At 43.9% G+C, this 19,804-nt stretch overlaps 1 protein-coding gene across 5 annotated transcripts in view; it reads right to left on the bottom strand.

Annotated features, from left to right (window-relative positions):
* Window positions 1–17,526, bottom strand: part of DNM1 (dynamin 1) — a 98,481-nt gene extending 80,955 nt beyond the window's left edge. For all 5 annotated transcript variants that reach the window (XR_005773815.1, XM_040404790.1, XM_040404791.1 and 2 more), the window contains exon 1: window positions 17,184–17,526. Coding sequence is in view for 4 of the 5 variants with exons in the window: in XM_040404790.1 (XP_040260724.1) it covers window positions 17,184–17,344 (161 nt within the window). In the remaining variant the exon portion in view is untranslated. The remainder of the gene's footprint in view (window positions 1–17,183) is intronic.
* Window positions 17,527–19,804: the final 2,278 nt, after the last annotated feature.

The raw sequence follows: 19,804 nt of genomic DNA, 5'->3' as shown, positions 1-19,804 counted from the left end.
TTGCGGATCCACAATTTGCAGACCGCAAAGCACTTACGGGCGCCCTTAGATGTATGTTGGGCAAACTCGCCTTTTTTGGCAGTATCGGCTGGTCATCTCATGCGTATGGGGGGGACCCGACTCTCTGAGGACGGCAGATGTTGGTAGAGATAAGGATCGGGCATGTTGGATCTTAGGGGAAGATACACCACTGCCAGAGGTATCTCTTCCCCTTCACACTTATGTGCGCTTACTGGAGGACATGCATGCTAGGCCGAGCTGAGCAGGCATGTGTGTGAGGCTGACAGCTACCTCGTGTATGGCCTGGGCTGAGGCTGGCCATATGCTTTAGATGGCTGCCGGCCCACAGTTATGCCTCCTATCCTACCCATGCACATGCACGCTTGGCTCGGCGAATGTGCTCTGAGTGTGGAGAGGGGAGAAAGCTGCTGTCAGACGCCTCTGTCCCCTCCAGACCCTCTGGTGGCGACTTAAATCCTATAAAAATAAAGGGATCAAACATCTTGAAATCCAACAGCCGGTTCCTTGCCCCAGTTTGGACACACACATACATACACGTGCACACATAGCCGCAATTCACCTTATGACATGACGGAAGATGTCGGAAGGAAACGAGGATCAAGCATACTGGATTTCAACATGTCTGATGCTTTGTTCCCATGGGAGAACTGGCAGGAACTTATTATAAGCATGCACAACTGAGCAGAGAATGCATGTATGCATACACCCCCCCACCCATAATAGACATTGCATGGAGGACTGGTTTCTTTTAGGCCTCATGCACACGACCGTTGTTGTGTTCCGTTCCGCAAAATGGGGTTCCGTTGTTCCGTGATCCGTTTCCGTGTGTCTTCCTTTATTTTTGGAGGACCACCAGACATAAAGGAAAGTAAAAAAAAAAATCACGGACGCGCGGACGCGGATGACAATCTTGTGTGCCTCCGTGTTTTTTCACGGTCCCATTGACTTGAATGGCTCCGCGAACCGTTTTCCGTGAAAAAAATAGGACAGGTTATATTTTTTTGACGGACTGGAACCACGGATGGCGAACGGTGCATTAGCCGAGTTTTCAACGGACCCACTGAAAGTCAATGGGTCCGCAGAAAATCACGAAAAACAGAACAACGGACACGGAATAAAACAACGGTCGTGTGGATGAGGCCTTACAGTAAGAATAGAAAGGCTATAAACTACAAGTGGGGAAAAAAATTCCCAAAGATGCAACATTTATCATTATTGGGGCTTACAATCTATATGGTCATTCACAATATATGGGTTGCATGCTCCCCCACCCCCCTGACTGTCAGGCTGCATCTTGACCAGTTTCAGTGCTGTCACCACCGGGGAATGTATTCTAGGAGATGACATTGCGACACCAGTTCACACAACATGCCCGGTGGCCCCCGTGATGTCAGATTTCATCATCTGCGGAGTCAGCCAGCAGTGTGCATGTATGAATAGTCGCGTGGAGGGGCTAGGTACACCGCAGCATGAGCTGCTCTTACATAGGGACTCTAAGAGGGGCCACCGAGCCTGTGGATGGGAGGGCTTTGTTCACACAGGTCAGTTTAGTCATTTTTTTATTAAAGTTGTGCAAAAACAATGCAAAAGCACTTTATATAATAAACAATAGAAACAGAACAATTGAAGACAAATTCTGGCTATTAGTAGGAAAATACTTAGGCACTAAGGAAGTGCCAAAGCATAGGGGGTAGGAGAGAAAAGGGATGAAGAGGGAGAAAAAGTATGGCCTGGTATCAATACCCAACGATAGCAAATAAAGACCAACCCCGGCATAGTCATGTGCCATTATGGTGGAAATGTCCCATATGATGGGTCCATGGTTGCCATATTTTCATGGCTTTATTGTGATTCCCTGTTTCCAAGCTGGATAAACTTCTCCATTCCGTTAATTTGGCTTACTTTATCTTTCCATTTTGCGAGAGTAGGAGGATCTGTTCGCAGCCAGCGCTTTGTATGCTGAAATCAGGTGCGCCGAAAGAGCGTGTTTGGAAGAGGGGCATCATTTGGGGAGCTTCACACAAGGACAATAATTCTGTGGAATATTACAAATATCACTAATCTGTTGACCACAATGACTTGGTTAAGGAGGCTGTAGGCCGTTGGCAGCAGGATTTGCTAGTAGATAGTCTATGGGTGTAGAGAAATCCCAGTGTCTTATAATGATTTTCCTGACGTTTGGCACATCTAGAAAACCCATGGGAAAATTGATTTGTTTACATTTTGTGTCTGAGAGTTCTGGATGGAAGGAGAGCAAAAAAAAAAAAGGTTTCCAGGAGGATGTCGGGGTCAACAATTTATTATACACCTGCAGTACCCCGTATCTGCAAATTATTGTTATGTAATATACTGTTATGTATTGTATCCAGCATGACTACGCATGTATAGATGGCACATACAGAGTTAACAATCCTGTGCTCCCTCTTGTTAGGCCCAAAAAAGCTACAGCGACTGGCCGATCTCTGCATGATCTACAGAAGGAGAAAGAAGGAGAGAACTTAGAGCACTTAGACTCTGGATGGTTAAACATGGGAGTTAGTAAGGTAACCTGCTACCAAAAGCTGCCAAGACTTTACTGCAGTGAAGAGTAATGTTAAGACACCCTTCCCATTCATATTTCTAAAACTCTGTATCCCTCCGCGGACATCACAGCCTCCATAGAAAGAGTATGACTTCCCCGCCATTCTTCAGGGAGTGACTTGAGAGAGATAGAAAGGGATGGAGATCACCCATCTGCTCGGCAGTGTCTATCCCTTTATTGCAAGACTTCAGGGCCAGGCATGAATATGTTTTTACTGTCTGGCCTGTCAGTCTTAGCCGTAGGGGCAGACCATGAAGAGGAATGAGCGGAACCTCTGGGAGCAGTGAGGCACAATGCTACTGTCCTCGTTGCTCCTAGAGGCTTATTAGCATTTTTCTCTGGAATGCGAGAATAGAAGCTGATGGGCCCAGGACCATGATCTTAAGCTGTCAAGGGCTTATATCTCAGGCAAGACAGTCTTAGGTTTCTGATGAAGCCCTTTAATTTATTATGGCGCATAATCAACTCCTCGGGGGCGGTTCCCTGCTTACAATGTCCTTCTACAGTGGCAATTTGCTAAAGCAACCAATTAATGTGTCGGTATTTAATTTGGATCCTCAAGCCATGAAGTAGCCCCTGATAACGACTTTATGGGCCTCCCATATTGTAGGAAAGCTGAAGCTGACGCTGTCTGGTGTGGTATTAATGTCAAAGAAAACAAATTGGAGCTTTTTCTCTAGGGCTTCACGATGTTGCGGTCTGTCTAAGAGTGTTCCGTTCGAACGCTAAAACCACTCAGGTTTGGATAAATGAGGAAAGTACCGAGACAGAAACATGGTCAGTGTGCAAATGATGATGAGAGCCTTAGAGGCCCAGGTAATTGAGATGGGGGACATAAAAATGCAATCCAAACAACGGTAGGAAAAATATACTGAGGAATAAACGGAATTCTCCAAATGTCAAAAAGGCCTGGTGACAAGAGCGAGGCTTTGAGTCTCTCCAACTGTGACAAATGTATGGTCGAACAGCTAGGGGAGATCAAGGGCTACATTGAAGTCCCTGTCGTAGATCCCTAAACCCTTGGAGAATTGTTTAGAGCATATGCTCTGCAAAATACGGATCACATTTGCGCTAAGGTATCTGGCAGGCTGTTCTGGCAGAGGAACAGTCATATCCCGCGTAGCCAGATAGGGCCGGTGCGCAGCCAGACCTCAATGACTATAATGGGACAAAACACGGTACTTGCACTAGTTTTTGTCTTGCCTAATCCCGGTGTTCTGTCAGAAAACCTTACCTCGTCAAATTCCTTTACCCCACGTGACTTCCGGGGGTGTGCCGGGAGTGTGCGCCTCTGCGCAAGCGCAGTACCACGGCACGGCGCCTCCGCACAAGTGCAGTACCAGGGCATAGGTAAGGTAAAATTACAGTGAGCCTTGACTCATGGACGCGCGCACGGACACCACGCGTGCGCTCTCAGGGTGTAAGGAGATCTGACGGTCTTTTGTCTTGTTAAATCTCCTTACCCTCACACTGCGCACGCGCGCTGTGTAGTGAGGGTAAGGAGATTTTACAATCCGCGCGTGCGCGGTGTGAGGGTAAGGAGATTTAACAAGACAAAAGACCGTCAGATCTCCTTACCCCGGAGAGCGCACGCGCGGTGTCCGTGCGCGCGTCCATGAGTCAACGCTCACTGTAATTTTTCCTTACCCATGCCCTGGTACTGCGCTTGCGCGGAGGCGCACACGCCCGGTACACCCCCAGTCAGAAGTCATGTGGGGTAAGGGAATCTGGCGAGGTAAGGTTTTCTGACAGAACACCGGCACTCATGCTGGAAACCGTCCAGATTCCCGCTGGTTCCCATTATGATCAATATGGGCTCTGGCAGTGAATCGCAGTATCCGGCTATGCAGAGGAACAGCCTTCCAGATACCGTGACAAAGCGCCAGGGGAATGGAGTCAGGAACCCAAAATCTATAAGGTCACAAGATAGGACCAGCTCAGTAATCCACCATCCATGTGAAGAAAAACATGGGGGTAGAGCTGTAGGGGTACTTTATGTCCACCTCCCAAGGGGATGCCCAGCCCCAGGACTAATAAAAAAAAAATCTAAATACTGAACAATCAGCAAAGGGTCCTTCCAAACATTGCGGAAAATGAGTGCTCGATAAAGATCATAATGCAATTTTAGGAGGAAACCTCTCTAGGTGTTTGCTTCTTTGCCCTGAAGCTGGCCATACACATTATAGTTTTGTCGGCCAAACCCGCCGAGAACGGCCGGTTCAGCCGACACATTAATGTGTGTGGGGAGATCCCTTGAAAAGATGATGTTAGGAAAGACAAGAATGGGGTGAAATGATTATTTTTGCCCAATCCTTTTGTTCTACGAGGAGATAAGCTGCCACCAGTAGTGTCTGGCAATAGCTTTCTCCGCACTCCCCATCACATACATGGCCGAACTGAACATGTATGCATATGGGGAAGCTGGGACGGAGATGGGAGAGATAGCTGTCGGCCAAATGGTTGAGGTTTCGGTGGGTCTGGAGAGATAGCTGTCGGCCAAATGGTGGAGGTTTCGGTGCGTCTGGTAGCTGCAACAGATCGCTCACCGGTAGCCATGAAGGGACATCAATGGGAAAGATGCCCCACAGATCCCAGGCACCAGCCAGGTCCCCCGGGGAGTGAATGACAATGTGTTTCCCCTTTTGGAGATGCTAACTCCAAAAGGTGAAGAGCCATCAATACTACAATTTACAATTACATAGTTCATCAAGCACGAGCCTCAGCACTGCAGCCTTCGTTTTGTCAAAATGGAGGCTACCAGCTCCTGGAAGATCTGTTGGTTGGAGCTCTCACACCGCAGATCCTTAAAGCCTCCAGCTCTCTGCATAATTTCCACTGTGTCAACATGAGGAGACCACAAATGACACCTCTGGGTGGGTCAGAGACCGCTGCTTTAGGACACAATGTCAGATGTATTCTCTCGATGACTATTGCTGGTGCTTTGTCCTCCCCAATAGTGTAGAGGAGATCTGTCGTACCGCTGTAGGAAGAGTTTCAGCTGATTCTGGGATGCCTTCGAAGCGTACAGTATATTTTATCTCCAGCTTGTGGCCCTCCATCAGGACTGGAGTAAGGTTTTGTTCAAGTGGTCAGGTTGCATGTGCAGTTTCAAGGCTCCCGACCCTGCTCCCAATATGGCGCACATCAGCTTTGCTATCCCTTAAATCTTTACTTAAAGGGGTTGTCTCATCTGAGACATTGGTGGCATATCGTTAGGATATGCCACCAATGTCAGATAGATGGGGGCCCCACCTCTGGGACAGGCACCTATCTCCAGAACGAGCCCCCTGAAGTGCGGGGCTGCCCTCCATTCTGTTCTGTGGGAGTGCCGAAAATTGCCTAGCGCACCCTCGGCTATTTTCAGAATTCGCACAGAAATGGATGGAGAGCACACTGCGCAAGCGCGGCCGCCCCTCTATTCACTTCTGTGGGACTGCTGGATTTTTTGCAACTTGCTCTGCGATCCCATTCATTCTATGGGATCACTGCTACTCTGATTTTCCTAGTTTTAGCCCAAATTATAACAGGATATAAAAAAGAAATGAAGTGTAAAGTTGGCCGTAAGCATTAAATCGATATTGGCGAATGGCAGTGACAATCTAATGCCTGATCCTATGCTGCAGCCTCGGACATACCAGCGCACGCGCTTTTCCTCCGGTTAGCGCACACTCCTGGGTTTGAGTAAAACAAAGAACAATGCATTACAGAAACTGCACGGTGTGAACAAAGGGTGAGAGTCAGGACTAATTTGTACCGAGGCCTTTGGGTTTTAATGAAGTTGGCCTCAGAGAGACCTATAATTACACAAATGTTTTCTTCATTGCCTTTATGACATCATCTTTCTGCCGGAATAACATCTGTTAGAGGACGTCCACATCTGGTGACCCACCCCGAGACACAGTATAGGTGGGCATTCATAGGCCTCAATGAAAAGCAGATGGAGGCACTGCTAAACCTCTTGCATAGGATATATACATTACTAGACCCCGCTGTATAGGATATATACATTACTAGACCCTGCTGTATAGAATATATACATTACTAGACCCTGCTGTATAGGATATATACATTACTAGACCCTGCACGTAGGTTATATACATTACTAGACCCTGCACGTAGGTTATATACATTACTAGACCCTGCTGTATAGGATATATACATTACTAGACCCCGCTGTATAGGATATATACATTACTAGACCCCGCTGTATAGGATATATACATTACTAGACCCCGCTGTATAGGATATATACATTACTAGACCCTGCACGTAGGTTATATACATTACTAGACCCCGCTGTATAGGATATATACATTACTAGACCCCGCTGTATAGGATATATACATTACTAGACCCTGCTGTATAGGATATATACATTACTAGACCCCGCTGTATAGGATATATACATTACTAGACCCTGCTGTATAGAATATATACATTACTAGACTCTGCTGTATAGAATATATACATTACTAGACCCCGCTGTATAGAATATATACATTACTAGACCCCGCTGTATAGTTATATACATTACTAGACCCCGCTGTATGGGATATATACATTACTAGACCCTGCTGTATAGAATATATACATTACTAGACCCTGCTGTATAGGATATATACATTACTAGACCCCGCTGTATAGGATATATACATTACTAGACCCCGCTGTATAGGATATATACATTACTAGACCCTGCTGTATAGGATATATACATTACTAGACCCCGCTGTATAGGATATATACATAACCAGACCATGCACATAGGTTATATACATTACTAGACCCCGCTGTATAGTTATATACATTACTAGACCCCGCTGTATAGTTATATACATTACTAGACCCCGCTGTATAGGATATATACATTACTAGACCCTGCTGTATAGAATATATACATTACTAGACCCTGCTGTATAGGATATATACATTACTAGACCCTGCACGTAGGTTATATACATTACTAGACCCTGCACGTAGGTTATATACATTACTAGACCCTGCTGTATAGGATATATACATTACTAGACCCCGCTGTATAGGATATATACATTACTAGACCCCGCTGTATAGGATATATACATTACTAGACCCCGCTGTATAGGATATATACATTACTAGACCCTGCACGTAGGTTATATACATTACTAGACCCCGCTGTATAGGATATATACATTACTAGACCCCGCTGTATAGGATATATACATTACTAGACCCTGCTGTATAGGATATATACATTACTAGACCCCGCTGTATAGGATATATACATTACTAGACCCTGCTGTATAGAATATATACATTACTAGACTCTGCTGTATAGAATATATACATTACTAGACCCCGCTGTATAGAATATATACATTACTAGACCCCGCTGTATAGTTATATACATTACTAGACCCCGCTGTATGGGATATATACATTACTAGACCCTGCTGTATAGAATATATACATTACTAGACCCTGCTGTATAGGATATATACATTACTAGACCCCGCTGTATAGGATATATACATTACTAGACCCCGCTGTATAGGATATATACATTACTAGACCCTGCTGTATAGGATATATACATTACTAGACCCCGCTGTATAGGATATATACATAACCAGACCATGCACATAGGTTATATACATTACTAGACCCCGCTGTATAGTTATATACATTACTAGACCCCGCTGTATAGTTATATACATTACTAGACCCCGCTGTATAGGATATATACATTACTAGACTCTGCTGTATAGGATATATACATTACTAGACCCCGCTGTATAGGATATATACATTACTAGACCCTGCTGTATAGGATATATACATTACTAGACCCCGCTGTATAGGATATATACATTACTAGACCCTGCTGTATAGAATATATACATTACTAGACTCTGCTGTATAGAATATATACATTACTAGACCCCGCTGTATAGAATATATACATTACTAGACCCCGCTGTATAGTTATATACATTACTAGACCCCGCTGTATGGGATATATACATTACTAGACCCTGCTGTATAGAATATATACATTACTAGACCCTGCTGTATAGGATATATACATTACTAGACCCCGCTGTATAGGATATATACATTACTAGACCCCGCTGTATAGGATATATACATTACTAGACCCTGCTGTATAGGATATATACATTACTAGACCCCGCTGTATAGGATATATACATAACCAGACCATGCACATAGGTTATATACATTACTAGACCCCGCTGTATAGTTATATACATTACTAGACCCCGCTGTATAGTTATATACATTACTAGACCCCGCTGTATAGTTATATACATTACTAGACCCTGCTGTATAGAATATATACATTAATAGACCCAGCTGTATAGGATATATACATAACCAGACCCTGCACATAGGTTATATACATTACCAGACCCCGCTGTATAGAATATATACATTACTAGACCCCGCTGTATAGGATATATACATTACTAGACCCTGCTGTATAGAATATATACATTACTAGACTCTGCTGTATAGAATATATACATTACTAGACCCCGCTGTATAGGGTATATACATAACCAGACCCTGCACATAGGTTATATACATTACCAGACCCCGCTGTATAGAATATATACATTACTAGACCCTGCTGTATAGAATATATACATTACTAGACCCTGCTGTATAGGATATATACATTACTAGACCCTGCTGTATAGAATATATACATTACTAGACCCCGCTGTATAGGGTATATACATAACCAGACCCTGCACATAGGATATATACATTACCAGACCCCGCTGTATAGAATATATACATTACTAGACCCTGCTGTATAGGATATATACATTACTAGACCCTGCTGTATAGAATATATACATTACTAGACCCCGCTGTATAGGGTATATACATAACCAGACCCTGCACATAGGTTATATACATTACTAGACCCCGCTGTATAGGATATATACATTACTAGACCCCGCTGTATAGGATATATACATTACTAGACTCTGCTGTATAGAATATATACATTACTAGACCCCGCTGTATAGGATATATACATTACTAGACCCTGCTGTATAGTTATATACATTACTAGACCCCGCTGTATAGGATATATACATTACTAGACCCTGCTGTATAGAATATATACATTACTAGACTCTGCTGTATAGAATATATACATTACTAGACCCCGCTGTATAGGATATATACATTACTAGACCCTGCTGTATAGAATATATACATTACTAGACTCTGCTGTATAGAATATATACATTACTAGACCCCGCTGTATAGAATATATACATTACTAGACCCCGCTGTATAGGATATATACATTACTAGACTCTGCTGTATATGATATAACATTGCTAGATCCTACTGCATAGGATATATACATAACCAGACCCCGCACATAGGATATATACATTACTAGACCCCGCTGTATAGTTATATACATTACTAGACCCCGCTGTATAGAATATATACATTACTAGACCCTGCTGTATAGTTATATACATTACTAGACCCTGCTGTATAGGATATATACATTACTAGACCCCGCTGTATATGATATAACATTGCTAGATCCTACTGCATAGGATATATACATAACCAGACCCCACACATAGGTTATATACATTACTAGACTCTGCTGTATAGAATATATACATTACTAGACCCCGCTGTATAGGTTATATACATTACTAGACCCCGCTGTATAGGATATATACATTACTAGACCCCGCTGTATAGGTTATATACATTACTAGACCCTGCTGTATAGGATATATACATTACTAGACCTCGCTGTATAGTTATATACATTACCAGACCCCGCTGTATAGAATATATACATTACTAGACCCTGCTGTATAGGATATATACATTACTAGACCTCGCTGTATAGTTATATACATTACCAGACCCCGCTGTATAGAATATATACATTACAAGACCCCGCTGTATAGGATATATACATTACTAGATCCTACTGCATAGGTTATATACATTACTAGACCCCGCTGTATAGGTTATATACATTACTAGACCCCGCTGTATAGGTTATATACATTACTAGACCCTGCTGTATAGGATATATATATTACTAGACCTCGCTGTATAGTTATATACATTACTAGACCCTGCTGTATATGTTATATACATTACTAGATCCTACTGCATAGGTTATATATATTACTAGACCCTGCTGTTTGGGTTATATACGATACTAGACCCTGCTGTATAGGTTATATACATTTCTAGACCCTGCACGTAGGTTATATACATTACTAGATCCTACTGTATAGATTATATACATAACCAGACCCTGCTGTTTGGGTTATATACATTGCTAGACCTTGTACATTGTACATTACTAGACCCTGCTGTATAGGTTATATACATTACTGCACCCTGATGGATTTGAGATATACATTACTAGACCTTGTACATTGTACATTGATAGAGTCTGCTGTTTGGGTTATACACATTACTATATTCCACTGCATATGTTACATACATAACCAGACCCTGCACGTAGGTTATATACATTACTACACCCCGCTGTATAGAATATATACATTACTAGACCCTGCTGTATAGGATATATACATTACTAGACCCCGCTGTATAGGATATATACATTACTAGACCCCGCTGTATAGGATATATACAGTCGTGGCCAAAAGTTTTGAGAATGACACAAATATTAGTTTTCACAAAGTTTGCTGCTAAACTGCTTTTAGATCTTTGTTCCAGTTGTTTCTGTGATGTAGTGAAATATAATTACACGCACTTCATACGTTTCAAAGGCTTTTATCGACAATTACATGACATTTATGCAAAGAGTCAGTATTTGCAGTGTTGGCCCTTCTTTTTCAGGACCTCTGCAATCCGACTGGGCATGCTCTCAATCAACTTCTGGGCCAATTCCTGATAGCAACCCATTCTTTTATAATCACTTCTTGGAGTTTGTCAGAATTAGTGGGTTTTTGTTTGTCCACCCGCCTCTTGAGGATTGACCACAAGTTCTCAATGGGATTAAGATCTGGGGAGTTTCCAGGCCATGGACCCAAAATGTCAAAGTTTTGGTCCCCGAGCCACTTAGTTATCACTTTTGCCTTATGGCACGGTGCTCCATCGTGCTGGAAAATGCATTGTTCTTCACCAAACTGTTGTTGGAAGAAGTTGCTGTCGGAGGGTGTTTTGGTGCCATTCTTTATTCATGGCTGTGTTTTTGGGCAAAATTGTGAGTGAGCCCACTCCCTTGGATGAGAAGCAACCCCACACATGAATGGTCTCAGGATGCTTTACTGTTGGCATGACACAGGACTGATGGTAGCGCTCACCTTTTCTTCTCCGGACAAGCCTTTTTCCAGATGCCCCAAACAATCGGAAAGAGGCTTCATCGGAGAATATGACTTTGCCCCAGTCCTCAGCAGTCCATTCACCATACTTTCTGCAGAAGATCAATCTGTCCCTGATGTTTTTTTTGGAGAGAAGTGGCTTCTTTGCTGGCCTTCTTGACACCAGGCCATCTTCCAAAAGTCTTCGCCTCACTGTGCGTGCAGATGCGCTCACACCTGCCTGCTGCCATTCCTGAGCAAGCTCTGCACTGGTGGCACTCCGATCCCGCAGCTGAATCCTCTTTAGGAGACGATCCTGGCGCTTGCTGGACTTTCTTGGACGCCCTGAAGCCTTCTTAACAAGAATTGAACCTCTTTCCTTGAAGTTCTTGATGATCCTATAAATTGTTGATTGAGGTGCAATCTTAGTAGCCACAATATCCTTGCCTGTGAAGCCATTTTTATGCAACACAATGATGGCTGCACGCGTTTCTTTGCAGGTCACCATGGTTAACAATGGAAGAACAATGATTTCAAGCATCACCCTCCTTTTAACATGTCAAGTCTGCCATTTTAACCCAATCAGCCTGACATAATGATCTCCAGCCTTGTGCTCGTCAACATTCTCACCTGAGTTAACAAGACGATTACTGAAATGATCTCAGCAGGTCCTTTAATGACAGCAATGAAATGCAGTGGGAAGTTTTTTTTTGGGATTAAGTTAATTTTCATGGCAAAGAAGGACTATGCAATTCATCTGATCACTCTGAATAACATTCTGGAGTATATGCAAATTGCTATTATAAAAACTTAAGCAGTAACTTTTCCAATTTCCAATATTTATGTAATTCTCAAAACTTTTGGCCACGACTGTACATTACTATACTCTGCTGTATAGGATATATACATTACTAGACCCTGCAGATAGTTTTAATTTCAGACAACATAATACCGCCATATGGTACTAAAGCCATATACTCCCCCACACAATTCCACCATACAGTGCCCACCTAATATTAAGTATCCAAACAATGCTCCTCTAAAAAAGCCCACATAATACCGCCATGTAGATCCCTCATAAAACCAGCATACACTACATAAGCCATGAGCATTTACTCAGTTTCCCACCAAGATCGTCCTGTTACGTATCTATCACTCCTATTGCCATCTCACCACTGCTACAGACCAGCAACGATGTGGACTACAAGTCCAATCATGTCCTGCGCCGCTCACCATACAGGGCACTGTCTAGTCAGTGGTTTATCCTCGATTTCCATGTCAGTCGCATTCATTATTTGGGTTACTATGGGGGTCCCATGACACCCTTGCTCTGGGGCCCCCCTCAGTTCTGGCCGCGCAGACGTAAGCTTCCTATTATCTTGCGGTTATTTATGGTGAAGGACAACCGACCATTGTCACACAGCCTCCTTCTGCCCAAATCAGATAATGTTAGAAGTCACAGAAAATAATCAATTAGGACCCCCCCCCACACCCCTCCCCCAGAGATACAAGGGAGGCGCTACTTAAGACATATGTTGTAATGCGCACAGCCTGGTATTCATGGGGTTAATCGCTGCAGAACGATGTATGGGTTGTATATACTGGATGGTATGGGTTCCATAGGTCATGGCTTCTAGACAGATTCAAGGGGCGCCAGAGAAAGAATCCCTGTGTCATGCTGCGCCCCCTTTAGCCCTGTGCTAGTACCGGCTTTGGCTAGAGTGCCCCTTTAAGAAAGACCTTACATCTTGAAGACTTGCTGTGCCAAACTGCATCCTGATTGGAAGTGACATAGCAAGATGAGGGTCCGCAGTTCCAATATGAGCCCCTAGGCCTTTGACGCCCATTGACCCTTGGGTAAAGCAGAGGAAGGCATCATCATATATGGCAGCGTACCTACGCCCTGCGGGCACCGACACGGGGCCATGACTGCTGCTGCGGTATTTATGCATGATTATGGCCATGTATGAACACCCAAGGGGCGGAAATGCTCTGTGTACATACCATAGATTACTACAGATCATGCTAATAGGTAGCTGGAGCATTGGTTTATATAGCTGCATCCTATTGTTTCAGATGGAGATAAGCGGTGCACTAGGTGTCTGACGGCCACTCATCTCATCCACAAGAACAGCAGATTACACACAGGCAGCCATCTATTAGTCTGCTGCCATGCACTCAATAAAACAAACAGCAAAATGTGCAGGTTACTGAGGGAGATAAGTGACTGACGGACACCCAAAGCACCGCTTATCCGAAGCAATACAATAGGGCAATCCACAATCCACCTTGTGTGATCCACGTTCTGTTAAAATGTGGATCCTAATGAAAGGGATTGTCCTGCAATCTATTCTGAGTCCCCCCATTCCTCCTCACCGTACGACCGGCGTGAGGAGGGGACTGAACGGAGCGGTGGTCGAGCATGTGCAGTGCCACTCCATCCAAAGTCTATGGGGCTGACAGAGGCAGGCGAGGGTTGCTTTTTCCTCACCGTGGTCATGCAGTCAAGAGGAACCTTCATTCTAGAGATCATGTGGGGCCCCGGCCTTCAGGCTTTTGTCACCTGTCTATAAACAGCCATTGTGGGATGACGCCTTTACATCTTGGCTGTTGTGTGAGGGGAGATAGGTGGTGAACCCAGGAGGGACTGGTCAGACTGGTCTGTACGGGAGGAATACATCCATAAGGATCCCTGTACGTGTCTGGTCGGATAGATAGATAGATAGATAGATATGAGATAGATAGATAGATAATAGACGATAGATAGATAGATAGATAGATAGATAGATAGATAGATAGATAGATAGATAATAGACGATAGATAGATAATAGACGATAGATAGATAATAGATCGATAGATAGATATGAGATAGATAGATAGATAGATATGAGATAGATAGATAGATAATAGACGATAGATAGATAGATAGATAGATATGAGATAGATAGATAGATAGATAATAGACGATAGATAGATAATAGACGATAGATAGATAATAGATAGATAGATATGAGATAGATAGATAGATATGAGATAGATATGAGATAGATAGATAGATAGATATGAGATAGATAGATAGATATGAGATAGATAGATAGATATGAGATAGATATGAGATAGATAGATAGATAGATATGAGATAGATAGATAGATATGAGATAGATAGATAGAAGTCCTCCCAAGTGTCCCTCTTTTTGATCTGAGGTATAGATTTGCTTTGTTACATTTACAATATGGATCCAGAAAGTGTTTGCTTGGTTCCTATCTATATGTCAGAGATCGCCTTGTATATTCATTTATTATTTGATGCCATTTGGATTTTAGAAATTTCTATATTCAGACAATTTTTGCGCTATTATGCGATATTGACGTGTATAAATATGCAGGTAACATTGATCTTTCACAAAATGAACCATGAGTGTCCCTCTTTGACCGTCCCAAAAAGTTGGGAGTTATGAGATAGATCGATCAATACATAGATAGATAGATGATAGATCAGGCACGCTCAACCTGCGGCCCTCCAGCTGTTGCAAAACTACAACTTCCATCATTTCTGGACAGCCAACAGCTATCATCCTACAGAAGGGCATGGTGGGAGTTGTAGTTTGTCATTGCTTGAAAAAGGTTCCATTGAGAGGACAGAAACGTCGCCCCTGGTGTAATAAACACATTATTTATTTTTTGGAAGTGCCGTGGAATTTTTCATTTTTCTATTGATCTGGATGTTGGATCGCTTCCGTAGCCGCTGGCACTCCGTTTTCCACCTTGTCTGCAGTGCTGCCCAGCATATTGATTTTTTTTTAGATAGATAGATAGATGATAGATCAGGCATGCTCAACCTGCGGCCCTCCAGCTGCTGCAAAATTACAACTCCCATCATTCCTGGACAGCCAACAGCTATCAGCCTGCAGAAGGGCATGGTGGGAGTTGTACTTTTACAACAGCTGGAGGGCCGCAGGTTGAGCATCCCTGTGATAGATAGATAGATAGCCCCATCCCGTGTAATGCACATGCATATGACCGGTGCACACACATTACACATATCCCCCAGCACGCTTAGTGACAGGGATATGTCGCAGGCACCATCTGTTATGAGCACCGGGCTGTCATCTCCCAGGGGACCGCACCTTCACAGTACAGTATAATCCCGCTCAACCCATCATTGCTGTGTTAAGGCCTTGCTGGTGTCACACACAGGTGTACACCTAGGAGCTGTACGCTGCCTTTGTGTGCACAGCGCTGTTTATACGGCATGCTGCGTTTATTGCATGTCTACAAATCCTACACTGCATTCTGCTTCACCACGCCAAAATGGTGCGGAGGGGGGGGGGGCGAATAGATGGTCGCCTCTCGCTGTCCTGACATCACCGTCCCTGGCACACATCTGTGTGTCACCTTGAGAGCAGCGGAGGCAGACGTCCTCGTGATGAGGAGCTGCACATCATCCATCCTGTGACTTCTAGGGGTACGGAACAGGTTTCCTGATAAAGCCGAGTGGATCATAAGAGGAGATAAAGCGTAAAAGACGCATACGACGTCTCTTTTATTTTTTTGGGCTTCCAAAACTGCATCAGGAAACCTGACCGCGTGACCATAGCCTTAAGAGGACGCATCGGACTGGTCTTGATTGACACATTTTACATGCCAGTCATGTAGATGGTCCTACCGCCCATTTATACTGACGGCAATGTCCTCCACCGGCCATGGAGGACGTTACATCCTTTACCCATCATCCTCAAAACCTACACCAGGACTGTAAACAGATGACATTGGTTTGGCGAGCCCCCCTCCCTTTTTCCTCCATTGCGGTGACATACTGTACTGTATTCCTCAGCACCTCCTCCATTCCCCCCCCCCAACCCCTGCTGCAATTTAACCCTTTACACCCATAGGGCAATATAACCCCCCCATACAAGAATTAAAATCAGATACAATGTAACAATTCAGTTTAACAATAAATACAAATCAGAACAAAAATAAATAAATAAATAAACAAACAGATAAAGATACAAAAACAACAGATCAGGATGCAGTGGTAATCCATCCACATTGTATAGATGGATATGGGTCCTATAGGGGCGATTGCACCCAAGGGTGCCCCAGTCTGCATCTGATTCATTGCAGTGATGATGGCAGCACTATGGACACAGACATGGAAAATCTGCTTTTGTGGCTTCTCTAATCCAAACCTGCCAAATGAATGGCTGTCTGCACGATCAGCTGCAGCATTTTACATTACCTGCCCACAAAATTCTCCAGGACCGAGCTCTTTCCAGCACTCTGACCCCCCACCACAGCGATCTGGGGCAGATCTAGGTTGGCATTCTGTCCGATAGCTGAAAAGGCATCTTGGAGCTTGTTAACCAGCGGGATCAGCTCTTCCATCCCTCGGTTGCCCATCTTGAAGGCTTCCTGGCTGTGTCTGTGTGTAAGATCGTCGTTCTACAAGCCTCCTACACCTTGTCCCTTGCGACTATGGGAGGAGAGGAGAGGAGAGGGGGGGGGGGGAGGAATGTGCAGGACCCCGTCAGATCTACACGGTCCTGCTTCTCCTCCTCAGCTTCTTCTCCAGACTGCCAGCTCAGGCGCATCTAGCAAAGCAGATCCTGGGGGGATTTAAACTGAGGTTACCGTCTTCGGCCACTAGAGGGCGTGCGCCGCTAATGAAGAGGATTGGCAGCTCGAGCAGATACTGGGGGGAGATTTAAACTGATGTGACAGTCTTCTGACGCTAGATGGCGTTCGCTGGTAATAACAAGGATACTGGGGGAAGGGCGAAACCTACAGTGAAGTGACATACTTCTGCCACTAGAGGTCGGGCAGTACTAAAGTCACTGCACTTACCTGGTGGTGCATTATATAATATATTTATTTTATTTTTATATTCTTTATATTTTCTATATTGTACTTGTTATTTTATATTTTGTTACGGCATACACCGCTTTATATAATATATTTATTTTATTTTTATTTTTTTATATTTTCTATATTGCACTTGTTATTTTATATTTTGTTACTGCATACACCGCTTTATATAATATATATATATATATATATATATATATATATATTTTTAATATATTTTGTATATTGTACTTGTTATTTTATATTTTGTTACTGCATACACCGCTTTATATAATATATATATATATATATATATATTTTTTTTTAATATATTTTGTATATTGTACTTGTTATTTTATATTTTGTTACTGCATACACCCAAGTAAAACCTATCGTGGCTACTATGGGGTGCCTAGCTCACATACAAACCAACCATAACCTGCACTGATCTCCCCCTCTACATAGGCAGCCCTGCTACTCTGGGATGTGGCGGCATAAACTATCATTATTAGGAGGACCCCCTGTAATTTTCATTTTCCCTCCTTGGCTACATATAAAGCTGGTCACACACATCCAATTAATTCGACAGATTCTGCTGTTTTCCACTTCATATGGCAAAAATGCAATAGGTATGGCTGCAGCTCAACTCTTTGTTCCATTGGGAGATAAGCGACAACACACATGTATCATCGCCGTTTGTTCCTATTCCCATAGCATTCAAGGGGTATCTGGGATTTTGATACTGATGGCTTTGATATTGAAGTAATCAATAGCAGATCAGTGGGGGTCCGACTCCCGACACCCCTACCAATCAGCTCCATGAAGTGGCCTCTTCTTTGGCTAGTGATGTCACATTCATTTGGTCAGGTGGCCTAGTGAATGGAGCTGAGCTGCAATACCAAGCACAGCCACTATCCAATAGACGGCACTGTGCTTGGTGAGCTGTGAGGAGGCTGTGGCCAGGGGGGCACCGACCACTAGGCCAAGTGAGGCACCTGGTAGGGTCAAGTGGGGGCGGCAGGAAGCCAATGAGCGCTTCCATTGTCGAAGCACTCATCTCTGCATATTCAACTGCTGTATATGAAGCAGCCGCATTGTAAGGGTTAATCCATGTGCAGATCCACGACAGCGCAAACTGTAAATCCATGCCAGATATCCGAGGGTCACCCCGAATTTTTGGCATCTATTCAGTCTCCAGTGTAGGTGCTCTCCCTGTGGTATATGGGATACACGCCATGTTTGTAGGGCCCATGCACTGTGGGATGTTAGCCTTGGGGGCTATGAGGACATGCATTTGAGGAGGGGTACTTGGCTTAGGAAGAATGATCTGCAGAGTGAAGACATGTTTCTGTATGGCCGAGCTATGAGTGAAAGCTTTATGCGGCCATATGGCCATCCGGGGAGCGGCAGATGGTGGCGGTGGATCCTGGGTTATAATGCCTTGTACTGATCTGACACCAGCACCGACAGCAGGGATCACGTCCTGACATTACTGTCACCAGCCGAATAGACAGGACGGGAGAAGTGGTACTGAGCAGCGTCCATATATACAGAATACGGGCAGAATACAGGACGGGAGAAGTGGTACTGGGCAGTGTCCATACATACAGAATACGGGCAGAATACAGGACGGGAGAAGTGGTACTGGGCAGTGTCCATATATACAGAATACGGGCAGAATACAGGACGGGAGAAGTGGTACTGGGCAGTGTATATATATATACAGGACGGGAGAAGTAGTACTGTGCAGTGTCCATATATACAGAATAAGAGCAGAATACAGGACGGGAGAAGTAGTACTGTGCAGTGTCCATATATACAGGACGGGAGTGGTGGTACTGGGCAGTGTCCATATATACAGAATAAGAGCAGAATACAGGACGGGAGAAGTGGTACTGGGCAGTGTCCATATATACAGGGCAGGAGAGCTGGTACTGGGCAGTGTCCATATATACAGGGCAGGAGAGGTGGTACTGGGCAGTGTCCATATATACAGGACGGGAGTGGTGGTACTGG

Source organism: Bufo bufo, chromosome 8 (assembly GCF_905171765.1).
Source record: "Bufo bufo chromosome 8, aBufBuf1.1, whole genome shotgun sequence".
Classification (NCBI taxonomy): Eukaryota; Metazoa; Chordata; class Amphibia; order Anura; family Bufonidae; genus Bufo; species Bufo bufo.
The sequence above is the reverse complement of the archived record's forward strand: the minus strand, read 5'-3'. Positions and strand labels throughout refer to the sequence as shown.